We start from the raw sequence: 18,448 nt of genomic DNA, 5'->3' as shown, positions 1-18,448 counted from the left end.
AACTTCCATTTTCAGCAAAGGAAGAAGCCCAACTGCCAAGCAAATAAATAGAGGACGTCTTGGGCTTCGGAAACTATCGAGAGATCACAGGAGAAGCCAGAGAACTCGAGAGAGAATCAAGACGGAGTTTCCCGGGAGCAGAGATTGAAGAATCGTCGTCGAGAGATCGCTGCGAGTTTCTTTATCTGTTTCTATGTTTCTTCTTATTGATTTGAACTCGTTTGTTGTTATGGGTAGTGAGTAGTCGTTTCACTGTAGCTAGAGATTTAACCTTGTAGGGATTTTTTTGGTTTTTATTTTCCGAGACTACGTTACCGATACTCGGCGGTTTAATATAATTGAGTTTATTGCTTTTGATCTTCTTGGCCTGTTGATTGATTGATCTTAGATTCTGATTTACAACGAGAGTTGGAATTAGATTTGGAACGAATTCATTGAATGAATTGATTAAGACTATTGAGAGATAGGTTAATCGGTTTAGAAACTGTGATAGTGATCGTTAATGCGTTTGATATTTTAATCTATTAGGTTGAGAGATCGATAGGTTAAATTATTGGATAGTGGATTTAGGACTTGAGAAAACCAAATTTGATATTAGAACTTGAGATCCCCGATTAGAGTTCGATATTCGTAGATTATCCATCCTTAGAAACAATATCTGCGCATTAAGGTTATCCCGAAGCTACGGTGGTTTAATTTCTGATTTTACTTAGTTTATTTATTGCTTTATTTTCGGTATTCATCTATTCCACCTGCTATTTCCTGATCTGATTCTTAGTCGAGTCTTGTCCTTAGTGTTAATTATTCCCTGTGTTCGATCCTGGTACTACAGTTGATCTGTATCCTTGCGGTATTCGTTGTATCTAGGTTTTTATCACTTGAGCATTATTTCTATACCTAAATTTATGTTATCAAGTTTTTGGCGCCATTGTCGGGGAATAGTTTAGCGCTATGTATCCTTGCGGTATTCGTTGTATCTAGGTTTTTATCACTTGAGCATTATTTCTATACCTAAATTTATGTTATCAAGTTTTTGGCGCCATTGTCGGGGAATAGTTTAGCGCTATGATAAAGATTCCTTTGAATCTAGATTTTTTTTCTTTTCTTTTCTTTTTCTTTTCCCTCGATTTCTTGATCTATTCTTTGTGTTTGTTCGACTTTCTGGTGTGCAGGTTTCCGGTGTATGACCAGGAGTTCTGGGCCTGACAACCTAGTACCTCTTGACCCTGAAATCGAGAAGTCCGCTAAGCGCAATTTAAAGAAGAAACGACGCAAAGAAAGATGGAGGAACGTGTTATAGTTGCTGAGAACAACAATGACACTTATGGGGCATACCTTCAGCCTAAGTACATTCAACAGCTTTCATGCATTCGCCGGCCTGACATCGATCGTAACAATTTTGAGTTTCAACCGACATTCATCAATATGTTGAGCTCATCGGCTTTCAGAGGTAGACCTAACGAAGACCCGATCCCTCACTTGACTCGATTCAAGCTACTATGCCAGTCAGTGAGGACAGTCCGCGGAGTAACCGATGAGTCTCTCATGCTCATAGCCTTGCCATTCTCCTTAATGGATACTGCTCTGGAATGACTCCACACACTATCTCCAGATTCCATATTCTCATGGGAACAGATGCAAGAAAAGTTCATGCAGCGGTTTTTTCCCGCTAGCAAGACCCAGCTCGCGAAAGAACAGATTAACTCATTTTTGCAGGAACCTGATGAATCCTTACGTGAAGCTTGGGATCGCTTTCAAGGATACCAGAGAACATGTCCTCACCATGGATGGGATAAAAGGTACCTTATTTCCACTTTCTTGCAGGGATTAAAGGAGGACACTCAGGTTCTTATTCGAGTAGCATGTGGAGGAAGCCTCAACGAAAAGTCATTCGACTTCATAGAGCAACAGATCAACAAGATGGCCAACGAGTGTGCTCCTTCTCACGAGTTTATCAGAAACGTTAGCCTCAAAGACAGTCGTGCAGGTAAGGAAAGTCTATCTGAAATTCAGGCATTACGTGCAGAATTGGCAAAACTTAAAATCCAGGTTGAGAATGCTCATCAGATCTCAGACTTAGACACATCAGCCAACGGGTACATGATCGAAGATGTCTACTACGTAGATAACAACCTGTACTCGAATGTGTACAATCCGGGGTGGAAGAATCATCCAAACTTCTCGTACAATAATTCTTCCAATGTCTTGAATACTCCCCACAAATATTTTGGTGGTTCGGCTAATCAGGGTCTTTCTCAAGGACATCAACCTCGACCCCGAGATCCCCCACAACATCAGAATCAGGCCATTCAATACTACCAAGCACCTCTTCAATCTCAGCAAAATTACGCTCTGTCTCCGTCTTCATAACAGGTAGATTTTGACCTCGATCTTAAGTCTATGTTCGCACAGCTTATGCAGGGCCAAGAAGCTATTCGCACCGAGATGCGTGAACATCAACAAGAGACCGACGGGCACTTGAAACTTGTCGATAACCAAATAGCTCAACTCGCAGCCTCTATACCTTCGCGACCTCAAGGATCACTTCCCGGGAAACCCGAGACAAATCCTAGAGAGCACTGCAATGCAGTGTTCTTGAGAAGCCGGAAACAACTTGAGGATGTTGTCCCCCCTACTCTTGAAAAAGATGAGTCTTTTTACTCTAGATCTGCGATCACCTCTAACATTCCGCCTACAGATACTCCAATTAAGATGACATGTGAGGAAGAACCAAAGTATGTACCTCCACCTCCCAGACCTCCTCCAGTTCCATTCCCTTCACGACTTGTGCAACAAAAAGAGGCCAACCAGTTTAAGCGCTTCACGGACATGATAAAGAAATTGAAGGTCACAATACCTTTTCATGAGGTAATCACTCAAATGCTCTCTTATGCCAAATTTCTCAAGGATATTCTGGCTAGAAGAAGACAGTGGAGAAGGAGACAGTAGCATTAACCAAAGAGTGCAGTGCCGTTTTTCAGCACGATTTGCCCTGTAAGATGGCAGACCCAGGTAGTTTCTCCATTCCTTGCAAACTGGACAATCTCTTTATTGAACAGGCATTATGTGATCTAGGAGCAAGCGTAAGCCTAATGTCATTGTCGATCTTCAAGAGACTAGGTGTGGGTGAACTCAAACCCATACAAATGATATTACAGTTGGCAGATAGGTCGACCAAACAGCCTGCAGGTATACTAGAGGATATGCCACTTAAGGTGGGTGATTATTACATACCTGTCGATTTTGTGGTTCTTGACATGGATGCAGAATCAAGCATGCCTATCATTCTAGGGCGTCCCTTTCTCAACACAGAAGATGTCGTCATCCACGTCAGAGCGGGTCGTCTTACTATGTCCATTGGAGACGAGACAATAGAATTCATGCTCAATCAAAATGATAATCCAGACGAAAGTGTGAAATCTATTTGTTTAGTTTACAAGCTCAAAACGCCTAAGAACCAGGACCACATACACAAGGTTAAGAGAGGACCAGATCCAGATAGGACAAAAGGTAAGAAAGAAGCTAACATGGTTGAGCAGGTCACTAACTCATCAGACCATCGTGAGAACTGGCTCGAATCTCATATACCACCACCAGATTTTTCTCTACTAGGTACGCCTCGTTTCTCAAACTCATTTTGTTGTAGAGATGCTCTTAAACTTCATGATCCAGGTTGGCAGAAGATCGATGATCTTCGCCCATTAGACCCATCCGATAGTTGAGAGAGTTTGGTCAATCTAAAGACCTTATACAAGCGCTCCCGGGAGGCAACCCGAGTTCTTAGGTTAGTTTTTCTTTCCTTTCTTTTTCTTTTTCTTTTTGCATCGAATATTGGTTTGTGTCTCTTATCATCAGGTTGAGTTCTAATGAGGAATTAAGGAGGCGAGGAAGCTAGCTATGCGATAGACGTAGGCAGACTTAAGTGCGAGTGAACGAACATCGCGAGCTAAGTATTCTTTTCCCTTTTTGATTTTCTTCTCTTTTGACTCATCTTATTGGTTGCCTGTACTGGACGAAATTTGACACCGAGGACAGTGTCTAGTTCAAGTCTGGGGGAGGATTCGTCTAACGCCAAACCATATCTATTTAGAGTAGTGTTGCATGCATTTTTTCCTTTTATTTTCATTTTTTAGTTGCATGTGCATATAAGATGCATTAGGATCATATAGTTTGTTATAAGGATTGTGCATTCTCATAGTGTTTAGGACATATAAGATCACGTGCATTAAACCGTTTTGAGCATTGATATGATGACCCATGATATGAGAGAATAGAAACGTCTTGAAAACATTGTGATCCGTTGAACGTGGTTATGTTTTGTTGAATTGATTGCCTGACCTTTAGGATTTTTTAGAATGGCTTGTGGGATAGAAATCGTTGGTTGGAACCCATGGGACAGATGTTGTCTAGCCAAGTAGAAAAGTTTCTATAAGAACCTTTCCCATGTTTGCTGAAATCGGTAAAGTCTATTATCAAATGCATTCTTATTTCTTTATGTGCAGAAAAAGATAGTGAGCATCTCGACACTCCGCTGTCATTATCGTCAACAAAAATCGTTCGAGGACATGAGTGCATCAATTTGATGGTTCAGGTCTAAGTTGTGGGTCGGGTTATCCAATAAACAAAATCGAAAAAAAACTGATTAGGAACCCTTCAACTTCAACGTCCTAGGAACCCGAGATGCTAGTAAAAGAAAAAAATCTAGATAGATGAAAGAAAAAAAAAGAGAAGAAGAAAAAAATGAATACCGAAAGCGTAGACTAGATACGATTAGGTAGAATGACGTGATAGGTTCGAGAAACATGCTTGGTAGATGATTGAAGTTCTTGGATTGGTTCTTGGTAGCGGTATAGATCCCATAGCTAGGAAAGACTATCCTTTAGAGAGGGAGATCATACTAGACAGACTTGATCATTGTTCACGGGGATCTAGATCGGATAGAGGTTTCGCTCTCGATTATCATTTTGAGTTATGTCATTGTCTCACCCTCCTTTCAGATCGCTTTTCACGGAGTATTTGCTCGAGGACGAGCAAATGTTTAAGTCTGGGGGTGTTTGATAACATGTATTTTGGTGACATTTTGGTATAAGATGCCTAGTGCATTTTACTCGGTTTTGCATATTTATAGACATTCTAGAGTAATTAGGTCTCGATATTGCTTGGTTGCTTTCTTTGATGTCAAAACAGGTATTCACGCATAAAAGAGAGCAAAAGGAGTGGAAAACATGGATTACGAAACATCACAGACGAAACGGGAACATTTGGAGTTGTTCCGGTGAAAAACATGAAGCCTAAAAAGTCAGATCTTGCAAGTTAAATAACTTCCAATCTACAAGTCCAAATTATGTGTTCTCTACCTTATTGGAAAGCTCTCTTCAATATCTACGCATAGACACCAATTCGCACAAATCCGACGTTGGAGCAAAAAGTTATGAGCAAATCTGTCAAGCATGTTCGAGTTGAAGAATCGACACGGACCGTGTTGCATTCGACACGGCCGTGTTGTGTCCGTGCTGAAAAAAGTGAAGTTTTGCTCAGTGAATTGACACGGACCGTGTTGTCATTCGACACGGCCATGTTGATTCAAACTCGCCCGTGTTCAGCCCATGTCTAAAGTGCAGATTTTTAACAGAGAATTGACACGGCCACGTGTTGCATTCGACACGGCCGTGTTGCATTACGGGAAAACTTTCTATTTTGAATATGAACTTCCGTTTTCAGCAAAGGAAGAAGCTTAGCTGCCAAGCAAATAAATAGAGGACGTCTTGGGCTTCGGAAACTATCGAGAGGTCACAGGAGAAGCCAGAGAACTCGAGAAAGAATCAAGACGGAGTTTCCCGGGAGCAGAGATTGAAGAATCGTCGTCAAGAAATCGCTGCGAGTCTTCTTTATCTGTTTCTATGTTTCTTCTTATTGATTTGAACTCGTTTGTTGTTATGGGTAGTGAGTAGTCGTTTCACTGTAACTAGGGATTTAACCTTGTAGGGATTTGTTTGGTTTTTATTTTCCGAGACTACGTTACCGATACTCGGTGGTTTAATAGAATTGAGTTTATTGCTTTTGATCTTCTTGACCTGTTGATTGATTGATCTTAGATTCTGATTTACAACGAGAGTTGGAATTAGATTCAGAACGAATTCATTGAATGAATTGATTAAGACTATTGAGAGATAGGTTAATCGGTTTAGGAACTGTGATAGTGATCGTTAATGCGTTTGATATTTTAATCTATTAGGTTGAGAGATCGATAGGTTAAATTATTGGATAGTGGATTTAGGACTTGAGAAAGCCAAATTTGATATTAGAACTTGAGATCCCCGATTAGAGTTCGATATTCGTAGATTCTCCATCCTTAGAAACAATCTCTGCGCATTAAGGTTATCCCGAAGCTACGGTGGTTTAATTTCTGATTTTACTTAGTTTATTTATTGCTTTATTTTTGGTATTCATCTATTCCATCTGCTATTTCCTGATCTGATTCTTAGTCGAGCCTTGTCCTTAGTGTTAACTATTCCCTGCGTTCGATCCTGGTACTACAGTTGATCCGTATCCTTGCGGTATTCGCTGTATCTAGGTTTTTATCACTTGAACATTATTTATATACCTAGATTTGCGTTATCACCTAGTAAGAAGTATATAACTATGCATGTGAATGTAGACAAAACACATTGGAATATCTCGTATTGGTGTGTGAGAGTAGTTTCAACGTTTCGTAGTGATCGCGAGTCGTTACAATATGACTTGTGACTAGTTTACCTATGCGACTTCAATATTCTTACAACTTGCTTAGCTATACGACTTCAATATTGTTACCCTTACTCTATTTGGAAGTCTCCAAATCCTAAATAGCTCCAAATTCCAAATGGAAAATCATAATTTAACGTATTATTCTTACTTTGGTGATCCGATCGACTTTCAGATTTTCAGAAATACCCCTTTCAAAATCTCTTATTGAAGATGAAATCGTCATTTTGCTTTCAAAAATTGATTCGAATGTGGAATAAATTTTTTTCTATTTTTTCGGTTTTTTATTTGAGTTTAAATTATATTCAAATTTTGTAAATACTATTTTATTAGAGATTAAAAATAATTATCTACAAAATTAATAACAATATATTTGATGAAAAATAATTTTTTTAAACGGAAAGTAGTGATGATCTTGATTAGGGTAATTGTATGAAAAATAAAAATTTTCAAAAATTGTCATATAAACACACATATTTTAAAATTTATAGAAAAACTAAACTATAGAAATATTAATATAAATGTATATATCTTTGCAAACAGTAGATTGAGTTTATTACAATTTTTAAAAGTTTATTTATTTTTGGTGGAAATTTCAAAATTTATATATTTATATGAAGTTTAAAAAAAATCATATTATCTTTTTATAATTATTTTTTTTTGCAAAAGGGTTATATATAGAACCGACCCGACAATAAACTAATCAATTAATCGGGTTGAGATATTTGAAAAAACTGGTAAAACAAATTTGGTGGAAATATATTAAATTAAAATATGAAAAAAAAAAATTTGATTCTAGAAACATTTCAAATCTTCTTTTCCAAGTCATGGCATCCCCATCGTCAGGTCTTTGGTATTAAGTTATTCTTCTCACCGTGTATAGTAGGGTGTTTATATATCTCTATATATATATATATTATAAATATATAATATATAACAAGAGATATGCACACACGTACTTAATCTCTTCTTACACATCGTATATGTTCTTTTTTTCCTTGCAAATAATGTGAACCATAAATGTTAAGTAATCATATAAAGAGTTAGAAGATTTAAAAAATGTGTAAATATCCGATGGATTTGGCTTATTGGTAATAATATATCAATTATTTGAATTTTTATGTATGGTAATAATTTTTTTAGAATTTTAGTTTCGTTATCTATCTATAAAATATAAAGATAATTTTAAAGTATTTATGCAATTATGGTTAAAATTTTGGTTTGTTTTCCCTTATTCAATTTTTTTATTAAAAAAATTAAATCTTCCATTTTTAAATCCTTTTATTTAGATTCCATTTAATATTCTGAATAAATGGCTTAATTCATCTAGTATTTAGGATGTGAAATAAAAACCTAACGCTGTGACGGCTGTGGTGATAATTAGATGGCTGAGAGAATAAGAGGAGAATGACGTATATTCTTATGCAAACATATCAATTAGGAGACTAAAAAAATGTTATAATCTCTGTATTTTTTACCTTATTATAATTAAAAAATGAGTTTTGCATTATCACTTCTTCTCCAAGAAAAAGTCAACCGAATTGACCAAGAAATACATGTACTTGGAAACTTCTAATCCACAAGCCAATGATCTTGACCAAGTTATTATAAATATATATAAACTTAGATCTGGTCAAGTTATAAGCCTTTCAGACAAATCCCGTATGATCTTCATCATCGTCTCCTGTTTTGTCTGGAAAACAAGACCCTAACCACTTTCCTCCACAACCAAGACCTTAAATTCTCCGATCAGAAACACCAGGGATTTTGATAATTGATCATCGATTTCATCGACATGGTAAGCCCTTTCGGAAGCCCTTGTTCATCTCCGAGAAAATCGAGGAAGGACAAGAACCCATATTCGTCTCGAGGGCTCGACAAATTTTCTGCTCTTCTGTCCGATCTGGAAGAAAAAAGACAGAAGATTTACGCGAAACTCGGCTCGGAAGAGGCTCCTCTCGTCAGGTTCGTGTTCAAGAGTTCAGGCGAGTGTGTTCCATTGATCATCAAGTCATCAAACCTCGAGAAAACTCCGGGAAAGACCGTTCGAGATGCCAAGATCAAGGCCTCGGTTCAAGAATCTAAACCCGAGAGCGAGTCCAAAGGAAGTTCAGATGGAGAAGCGAAGCACACAGAGGCAGACCCAGATAAGAAAACCGAGCAAAAACCATGTGTACTGAACGTAAACCTCCAGAGAATGAAGAGACCGAGCCACTATTTGCCGGTGACGGTGATATTGGTCCTTGTGTTCTTGGCATTTTTTGGACGTTCGGTGGCGATTATGTGCACTTGTATCGCCTGGTACTTGGTTCCAACGATCAGAGATCGTAGCGGAAACAAGAAGACGGCGATGAAGAAGAAGAGTTTCGCGAGGAAATTGAGTAACGAGAGCAGAGGATCGTCGTTCAACCCAAGAACTCGTGAAAACGCGGCTATCAAGGAGAAGTTTCCCTGTTTGGCTGCTCGTGGACGAAGCTCCTGAAAACGTCTTGTTCTTGTTCTTCTGTGTCTTTGTTTATACTTGTTAATAATGGAGACAGATGAAACCATAGTAAGCAAGAACCTGAATCTTTGTTTTTTAATCTCTTTTGTTTTTTGGGTTCCGACAGTTCATAGAAATGTAAATATTTGTCGAGCTGCTTCTTGCCGTCGACTTGTATCTTTTGATGAAACGAAGTGATGTGCCAAAAAATTGATCTCTTTGGGAGTTTTTTTTTTTTAATTGTGGAGTTCTTCGACGTTTTGTTTGAGTTTTTTTTTGTTTCTGGCTAATTTTCTACCATGCATTCGGGTTCAGTTCAATTATATTTGGGTTCAGTCATTTCGGTTATAAAAAAATTATACCCATTCGGTTTTTAATATAAATTTCGGTTCAATTTGGTACAGTTATTTGTCGGTTCGGTTTAGTTCGGATTCATATTTTTTTATTGTAAAAAACTCATTTTTCAAAGAAATTATCGGTTTTTTCGGTTATTTTTTTAATCGGGGTTCGATTTTAATTTTTTTCGGATATAATAAAATCATAACCGTTCAATTTTAATGTCGAATTCGGTTCAATTACGATTATATCTTATCGATACGGCTACTCGGTTAATAACCAAAATGGTTATCCTTATATACATATATGAGCTTCATTTCCTTTTTCTTCTTTTTCTTAAATAACAAAATTTTCATTTCTTTATATTGCCGATTTTTTTTAGAAAAAAATATTCTCAATTTTTGTATTGTCCAAATTCTCAGTCTATATACGAGTTTTTCTTTAGTGCGCGATTTTATTTGGTTTGAATGGTAATACAACATTTTCACAATTTTCTATCGAAAACGTGGAAACCAAAACTACAAAAATTCTGAGTTGGGATGAACATTTCAAATTTCGACTATATTTTCATTATTTTTTGTTTAATTTTTAAAATTATTCCCAGTTTTTATATCTGTTTTTTTTTTCACGAACAGTTTTTATATCAGTTAATAAACGAAATATAGATAGTATTCTTTTTGTTAATTAAATGTCTATCTAAAATTTCGCTTTTTCATGTTCAAAAAATAAATTAAACATTGCTTTATTAATTTTTCGTTCTCTATAACTTGTGCAAACATCCTTTACTTTTGTAGTTTATAAAGTGAAAAATCTCTCTTTCACTTTATAGGGTTTATGTTTTTTTTTTTATAAAAAAAATCTTGTATCATATTCGTTAGTTCCAAGAATGATAAGAAAAAAAAAATCTAACGAGAGTGATGATATAAAAATAAATAAATCCAAAAGATAAACGTGGTATTAATTGAGACATTAAATGGAACGGAAATGAAGATAGAAACATTTAAAGGACATTCATGTCATCTATTGACTTCTATTCACCTTTGTCCCATTACGATGGTCTTGTGAAAAAAAGTTCAAAGTCATCTTTTTGTTCGGAAACCAAAAGGGTAAAAATCATACCGATATATAAAATTAGGATGCCGACATAATCTTAGGGTTTTTGTATAATACCTCATGGATAGAAAATAAATATAAAGAATATATATATATATATATATATATATATATAACTTACCTGACTCAAGAATACAATTGCTTTGTGTTACCGAGAATATCGGACATATATATTATCATGTATATCTTGTGTATATCTCTTTCCTTTCCTCTGCTTGATTCGTCCGAGATTCTCTAGGTCTTGGGTTGTTTTCGAGTTGTATAAGTATAGTGGTTCCTGATCAATACAACACACAGATTTCTCCAAGCTCATACCTTGTTATGGTATCAGAGCCCGACAATTTTTAGTTCATCTCGATTTTGTTACTCCTCCTCCGATGGCGACTACACACGACAACATTGTTGCGACTGATTCGGCGATGTCTTCCGCCGCGACGAACTCGATCTCTGAGACTCCGAGGAGGACGATTTCTCCTTTCGATTTGAGTCCCAACGACAACCCCGGTCTTGTCCTGTCTCAGCCATTGCTGCGAGGACCGAACTATGAGGAATGGTCGATCAATTTTCGCCATGCCTTGAAATCACGGAAGAAGTTCGGGTTTGTGGACGGTAAGATTCCACCACCGGATCCCTCTTCTCCAGATTATGAAGATTGGGAAACTAATAATTCCCTGATTGTGTCTTGGCTCAAGAACACTCTTGAACCGAGTCTTCGTTCCGATGTTGTTCACCGAGAGTTTGCGACAGATTTATGGGAGTATCTTAAGCGTCGTTTCGGCATGACGAATGTACCTCGTCTCATGCGTCTGCGCATCGATTTAGCCAATTGCCGACAGCAAGGCCTCTCCGTGGAGTCGTATTTCGGTAAGTTGTCTAAACTGTGGGATGACTTGGGCATTCTTCGAACTCTGAAAGTGTGCAAGTGTGGGGCGTGCACATGCAATATTGCTGCTGAATTGGAGACACAGAGGCAAGAGGATCGGTTGTATGAATTTTTGCTTGGTCTTGATGAAGCTAAATTCGGTATTGTTCGTTCAAATCTCCTGTCTCGTCTCCCTCTTCCGACAGTTGAGGAAGCCTACATGGTGGTGATTCAGGATGAAGCCTCGAGGCTGTCGTTTCCTCATTCTTAATCCACTGAAATCTCGGCGTTTTCGGTTCAGTCGGCTTCCAAGCCTCGGTCTCTTCCTCTGGTCAAGGACAAATCTGTCCTCTGTTCGAACTGTGGAAGAACTGGACACAACGCCGATTCCTGCTTCCAAATTTTGGGTTTTCCGGAGTGGTGGGGCGATCGTCCTCGGAATCGCTCCAATCGGGGGCGTGGTCAGTCGTCGAACTCCCGCAGCCGTGGTACTGGCCGTGTTAACGCCGCTTGCCCTGGTCTGCCGACGAATGCCACTTGCTCTGTTCCGCCGACTGGCCCTCAGTCGTCTAGTCCGATGCCACTACCCTCAGACACTCCGTCGCCGAGTGGCATAAGTGAGGATCAATGGAAGACGTTAATTTCTCTTCTTAATGCCGGGAAGATAGGTGCTACAGAAACCTCTTCGGGTACGTTCTCTTCTGCTGTTTGGATTTTTGATACCGGGGCCTCTCATCATATGACTGGTTGTATCGACGTTTTACATAATGTTTCTCCCATGGCTCCTTTTAATATCGTGCTTCCGGATGGGCGTCGCACGATTGCTGATCAGTCCGGGACAGTTTGTCTTTCTTCGGCTCTCCATCTGTCTGATGTTTTTTTTGTGCATGGATTACACGTTAATTTGATCTCCGTATCTCAGTTGCTCGCCGATCGGACTTGTAGTGTGCAGTTCACTGACAAGTTGTGCTTCATCCAGGACCTCGTTACGAAGACGCTGATTGGAGCGGGTGAGTTACGGGATGGGCTCTATTACTTTCGGGGCGTTGAGATTGTCGCTGCTGTTCGTTCCGGAGACAAGTTGACGTTTGAGCTTTGGCATCGAAGATTGGGGCATCCCTCGTCTAAAGTATTAGAGCAGATTTCGGGCATTACTTGTCATGGTTCTGTTGATTCTTTGGGTTTTTGTGACATTTGTTTGCGCGCCAAGCAAACGCGTGATTCTTTCTCTTTGAGTTCAAATAAAACATCGGATATTTTTGATCTCGTTCACTGCGACTTGTGGGGGCCGTATCGTACACCGTCATTCTGTGGTGCTCGTTATTTTCTAACGATTGTTGATGATTATTCTCGCGGTGTGTGGTTGTTTCTTCTCTCAGAAAAGAATCAAGTCTCTCGTGTCTTTCTCGATTTCTTGGCTATGGTCGACCGCCAGTTCTCGAAGAAAGTTCGTATTGTTCGATCCGACAATGGCAGCGAATTTTTGTGCCTTCGTGACGAGTTTCGATCTCGTGGAATCACTCATGAAACTTCGTGCGTTCACACTTCCCAACAAAATGGTAGAGTAGAACGCAAACACCGTCATATTCTCAACGTTGCTCGTGCACTGCTGTTTCAAGCTGCATTTCCGATTGAATTCTGGGGCGACTGTATCTTGGCTGCCGGTTTTCTGATTAACCGCACTCCATCGACGGTTCTATCCGGTCGAACCCCATTCGAAGTTCTTTATGGACGCAAACCCGATTACTCACAGTTACGTTCGATTGGTTGCCTTTGTTATGCTCATAACAAGGATACCAAGGGAGATAAATTTGCCCCTCGTAGTGTTCGTTCGGTGTTTGTGGGCTACCCATCGGGTAAGAAAGGATGGCGACTTTATGATCTCGACAATCATCGGTTCTTCGTATCTCGAGACGTCGTATTTTGCGAGGACCAATTCCCGTTTGCTACGTCGTCTTTGTCGGACAATCCGACTCATCCTTCGGATCTGACAGTTTCGGCTCCTTTTCTTTGCCCCGATGATGATCTCCCTCTCATTTCGTCCCTATCCTCTGCCACCCCGGTGTCTGATTCACCTCCGGGTTCTGTTTCGGCTACGGCACCTGACCCTGATCCAGCTCTACCGACTGTTTCAGATATCATTGTTTCGACTGATCAGACTTCGCCCGTCAGGGGGGGCACCGAGGTTGACACTCTGTTTCCTGCCGACGATCTTGGTCGCGGAAAACGTCAGAAATTTCCGTCGACTCGTTTAAAAGATCACGTCACCAATACAGTCTGCGTCAAACCTTGCGGTGTTGGCTCTGTTTTTCCTTCAGGTCCGTACCCGGTTGCTGGTGGTCCTTACCCGATTGCTCATTCACTGGATTATTCTGAGTTTTCCGTACCTCATCGGGCTTTTCTCGCTGCGATTTCTGCGGACACCGAACTCCGCTCTTACAAGGATGCTCTACGCAATCCTAAATGGAAAGAAGCCATGCACTCGGAGCTTTCTGCTTTGGAAAATAATCAGACATGGTATGTTACTTCGCTCCCCCCGGGAAAGAAAACTATTGGTTGTCAATGGATCTTTAAGATCAAATATCGCTCAGATGGTACGGTAGAACGGTACAAAGCACGGTTAGTTGTTCTTGGCAATCGACAGGTGGACGAGTTAGACTATGGTGATACATTTGCTCCCGTCGCCAAAATGGTCACGGTTCGGACGTTCTTGGCTGTCGCCGCTGCTCGGAAATGGGAGATTCACCAAATGGATGTTCATAACGCGTTCTTACATGGAGATGATCAATACAACACACAGATTTCTCCAAGCTCATCCTTGTTACTTTGTTCAAAACGCTCCAACCCATACTCTCGCATTCAAAAACATCACCTACTTTATTCACTACCCTTATAATTGCGAACTTCCACTTTTACTTGAATTTAATTTATAGATACTAATTGCATAGTAATCATCGTTTTGAACATCATTTTAATGATCTATGGAATGATAGAGAAGGAGGTACTTAAATTTGTGTAGAATTGGTGGTTGAAATCTATAAGATTGATATGATTTAGTCCAAATGTATAACTTTCATTAAAATCCGTTCCTAATTTTACATGTCAAAGACATCTAATTCGGAAAACATCTAGAATAAAGAATTATGTCGATATTACGATATCACAAACTGAGAATATCAGTGCATTGAAGAGCAATGGTTTGGTTCTAAATTATGAATCGAGTATTCAAAAAATAAATTTGAAGAAAAAATGAAAAAGTTTTGCAGGAAACACCCGCCAATTTCAACATCATAGTAATCCGAGATGTTAGAGCATGAAAAAAAAGAAGGAAAAATGTGTGCAGTAAAATACAGACAAAAAAGACATAGTGGAAAGATAAATAGGTTCAAAAAACGTGTTTGATTGGTTGTGGAGTTCTTTATCAGATTCTAGATAACGGTAGATATCGCATAACTACTACGAATTAATTTTTAGAGAGTGAGATCATAATAGATCGGTTTAACTATTATTCACGAGAATCTACGTTGGATAGAAATTTTGCTTTTAACTTTCAGTTTGATTCTGATTGATGATCATTGTTTCTTTTTAGACACTATTCATTCATGAAAATGAGTAAAAATTTAAGTTTGCGAAGATTTGATATTTCTATTTTTCTCTATATTTAAGAATGTTTTGCCGATGATTTACACGATATTCATATGTATTCTTAGACATGTTATGTATATTAGACCATAATATTAGTTTGTATTTCACTTTGTAGTAAAACATGATTCTAGCGATGTTCAAACTTAATGGAGAGCAATTTTGGAGCATAAAGAACGCAATCCAAGCTTATATAAAGACTTGCATCTGAACGGTTCAGTTCAAGGGAGAGTCGATCCAATCTACCGATAAATAACTGAAGTTACAAAATTTTGGACCAGATCGATCCAGAATGTCGAGTGAAAAGTTTGATAAAAAAAAAAACCTAAACAGAACCGATCTAGAACTAAACCGGACTGGTCCACAAATCGCATGAATACCTAATTTCATTTTTCGGAAGTTGATGATTGAGATGGAAGGAAAGATGAGCCCCACCCAGAACCAGAACAAACACACAAAAGTTCAATCATACATCTACAGAGTATAAAATAGAGAAAAATAAGATAGCTGAGTATCGGGAAGAGGAAGATCGAAGATTGAAATCGGAACTCGAAGATTAGAACTGATATCTCAACATAAACTTCTCTTCTTTTCTTTTCCTATTTGATTTCTTATTTGTCTCTTGTTTGGATATATTTAAATCTATTTTTTGATTTAAGATATCTATTTGTTTCGGTTTCTCGATCTTTACTTGATTGTATTGATGATTGATTATCGTTCGATCAATACTTTTAGAATTTGAATCACTTAGAAAGATGAGTTTATATTCGGATGAATGAATAACTTATTTATATAGGAATATGGTTTAAACGATCTAAAAATGTGATAATGTTCTTCATGTATTTAGGTTTCAACAAATCTCATAGAGATATAGATTTTAGGGATGCTGAATAATGAGTTTTATATCGAAAGGTGAGCTCCCTGGTTTAGTTGTTTGAAATCCTCCAATACAAATTGATCATTATAGTTCTTGTATACCTAGCAAATACTTATCTGATTTTCCACATCACATCTGCTCCATAACGAATCTTGAGCCTCCAGATTTCATCTATTGATTGTTTGATTCGTTTTATAACTTTTATTTTCATATCGTTCGCATATATACATTCACGTTGACACCATATTTGTTTGTTCATTGATTTAGTTCCAATCGAACATTAGTCTAGCAACCGGTCCATTTGTTCGAAAATTCGTACACTTGCGGTTAATCGTGCCATTGGGGTATTGCTTGTGCTATCCATCGCACAAACCAAAGATGGGGAACAGAGATCGTAGCCGTGGAACCACGGTTGGCTTGGTTAGGTACAACCGGTTATTGTCGACCACACGGGGAGAGTTTTAGGAAGCGGTCACTAACTTCTTAGATCGAGTTATTTTCGTCGACTATAAAAATGTCGAGTATCTAGAAGACGATCCAAAAACCCTCAAATAAAAAAAAAAACACATGCAAATACAAAATTTTTGCATTTCATGAAAGTAATTTTATTTTAAAGAAACCCTAGTGAAAAAAAAATTATAACCAATGAGGTGCAATTACATGGACCGTTGATACACATCCTAATAAAACAGTCATAAATATGTTAATAACACATTCAACGGCAGTATTTTTCTTAATAAATAAATTATTTTTTGAAAATTCATCTGCATTCCGAGGGCATGACTTTGTACCTAGGCTTGTCACTGCAATAAGAATAAAACATCAATTTCCTACGAGCCCAATCCATTGCTGTGATTTGTTCCTTTGACAACGTTGCGAAATCTTGACCGTCCACAGGATCCAGACCCGAAACAGACCCGCCCGACTTGGTACACGACCCGGTACCGTCAACGGAGCAGCCGTTAAGCTCCACGTCAGCGATTGAGGCAACAAAGGGGCCGTACTTGTAGTTAACGGGATACTTACCGCCGTGAGTGGCCCACTCTGAACCGTCCCAAACGGTGACGTATAGTGACATTGGTTTAGACGGGTACGCTTTCGTGAAGGCTCCCCGGTTTGGAAATTCCCTAACCGGTATATTGTCTATCAAGAATCTGTAATTTTAAAAAAAAAATTATTTAGTCATGTACCCATTAACCCATTTTTTCCATTTTCACATTTCCATTGGTACAAAATGAACTATCGGCCATTTTCTTAAATTTTAAATCTTAATCTCCATCATTAAAGAAATAATATGAGTATTTCTATGGAGATTGGGGGCAGAATCACACCTTAGGACCTCAATAAAAAGGGATGTGTAGTGAATTTGTTATTATAAATAATTGCAAAAAAAAGGACCCAAGTATATAAGTTTGTTGTCTCTTGATAGATCGTGACAGATCATGTTGTATGAAATTTGATAAGGAATTGTGTTCATTAGTTGAAGTTCTATCTTATAGGTCATCATCATTTGAAAGTATAATCATATTCATAATTCATTTCGAATTTAAAAATATAAAAAATACATGTATTGCTACTACATTCAAAATAAAGGTTGGGTATGTTTCGGCAACTACCTAATAAATAACTAAAACCCCGGACCATATGCCATATATTAAATACTTGCCAACCTTAATAACAACAACAATAAATAAAATAAAAGGGTCGATTTATATATATATATATATAAATAAATAAAAATAAAGGGTGTGGACTTACAAGATGTGGTGGGTGTTCCAAATAACGGAGTAATAATGAAAATCTTGAGTTGGGTCGAACCAGAAGTAGAACTTCTCTTCCCTGCCGGTGCTCAAACTCCCATTCGCATACACGTTCGTCTGAACCACCCAATCGTCTCTTCTGCTTCTTCCCAATATCTCTATGTCAATCTCGTCGTGGTTCTTCGGATACTTCTCTGCGTTCGATAGCTATATATACATATATACATACACCCGAACACATGTTTATGGTTTTGGTTTTCACTTCTGTCGTGTCTTGAGACGTCTTTTTAGCTATTGAAAATATACACTTACATAGAAGGCAACGACAACTCCGGATGCAAAGCCGGCAGGAAGCTTAAGCTTTGCACTGAAGAAACCATAGTGGTAATTGCTCTTTGACACCAATCCAGCACCTGCAGTATTCATCATATATGTATATATATAAATATATATGTGTTCAAAGAATTAATGAGCACAGGGATTCAGGCAGGTTAAGAGAGAAGAGATTTCATGTAGCTAGACATGTTCATATTTACCAGAAGTTTTGTCCAGAGTGAGTTTTGCGGCGGTGCCGTTGATCTGAATATTTTGAGTTCCGAAACGTTGGGAGAAGCCTTCGTCGATGGAGATCC

General features: G+C 38.3%; 3 protein-coding genes across 3 annotated transcripts in view; 2 read left to right on the top strand and 1 right to left on the bottom strand.

The window, feature by feature from the left end:
* Positions 1-1,635: 1,635 nt before the first annotated feature.
* LOC109116812 lies at positions 1,636-3,722 on the top strand. The gene is made up of 3 exons (XM_019202899.1): positions 1,636-2,202; positions 2,374-2,868; positions 3,060-3,722. The coding sequence occupies exons 1-3, from the start codon at positions 1,636-1,638 to the stop codon at positions 3,720-3,722; spliced, it is 1,725 nt and encodes a 574-aa protein (XP_019058444.1).
* Positions 3,723-8,373: 4,651 nt separating this feature from the next.
* On the top strand, positions 8,374-9,444 carry LOC104816757. The gene has a single exon (XM_010545703.2). The coding sequence runs from the start codon at positions 8,540-8,542 to the stop codon at positions 9,224-9,226; it is 687 nt and encodes a 228-aa protein (XP_010544005.1). The 5' UTR covers positions 8,374-8,539; the 3' UTR covers positions 9,227-9,444.
* A 7,234-nt stretch (positions 9,445-16,678) lies between these two features.
* The window catches only part of LOC104816756 (probable xyloglucan endotransglucosylase/hydrolase protein 33), a 2,477-nt gene continuing 707 nt past the window's right edge, over positions 16,679-18,448 (bottom strand). Inside the window, exons 2-5 of the mRNA XM_010545702.2 lie at positions 18,353-18,448; positions 18,129-18,229; positions 17,815-18,023; positions 16,679-17,210 (exon numbers count right to left, since the gene is read on the bottom strand). Coding sequence (XP_010544004.1) covers positions 16,817-17,210; positions 17,815-18,023; positions 18,129-18,229; positions 18,353-18,448 — 800 coding nt within the window. The 3' untranslated portion in view covers positions 16,679-16,816. The remainder of the gene's footprint in view (positions 17,211-17,814; positions 18,024-18,128; positions 18,230-18,352) is intronic.

The sequence above is a fragment of the Tarenaya hassleriana genome, unplaced genomic scaffold (assembly GCF_000463585.1).
Source record: "Tarenaya hassleriana unplaced genomic scaffold, ASM46358v1 Cleome26, whole genome shotgun sequence".
Classification (NCBI taxonomy): domain Eukaryota; kingdom Viridiplantae; phylum Streptophyta; class Magnoliopsida; order Brassicales; family Cleomaceae; genus Tarenaya; species Tarenaya hassleriana.
Note: the sequence above shows the minus strand (reverse complement) of the source record. Positions and strands in the feature narration are given on the sequence as shown.

Coding starts and splice junctions, on each gene's coding strand:
- LOC109116812 (XM_019202899.1), top strand. CDS start 1,636: ATGCAAGAAAAGTTCATGCAGCGGTTTTTTCCCGCTAGCAAGACCCAG. Junction 2,203..2,373: donor CGTACAATAATTCTTCCAAT/GTCTTGAATACT, acceptor TCTTCATAACAG/GTAGATTTTGACCTCGATCT. Junction 2,869..3,059: donor TCACAATACCTTTTCATGAG/GTAATCACTCAA, acceptor TTTATTGAACAG/GCATTATGTGATCTAGGAGC.
- LOC104816757 (XM_010545703.2), top strand. CDS start 8,540: ATGGTAAGCCCTTTCGGAAGCCCTTGTTCATCTCCGAGAAAATCGAGG.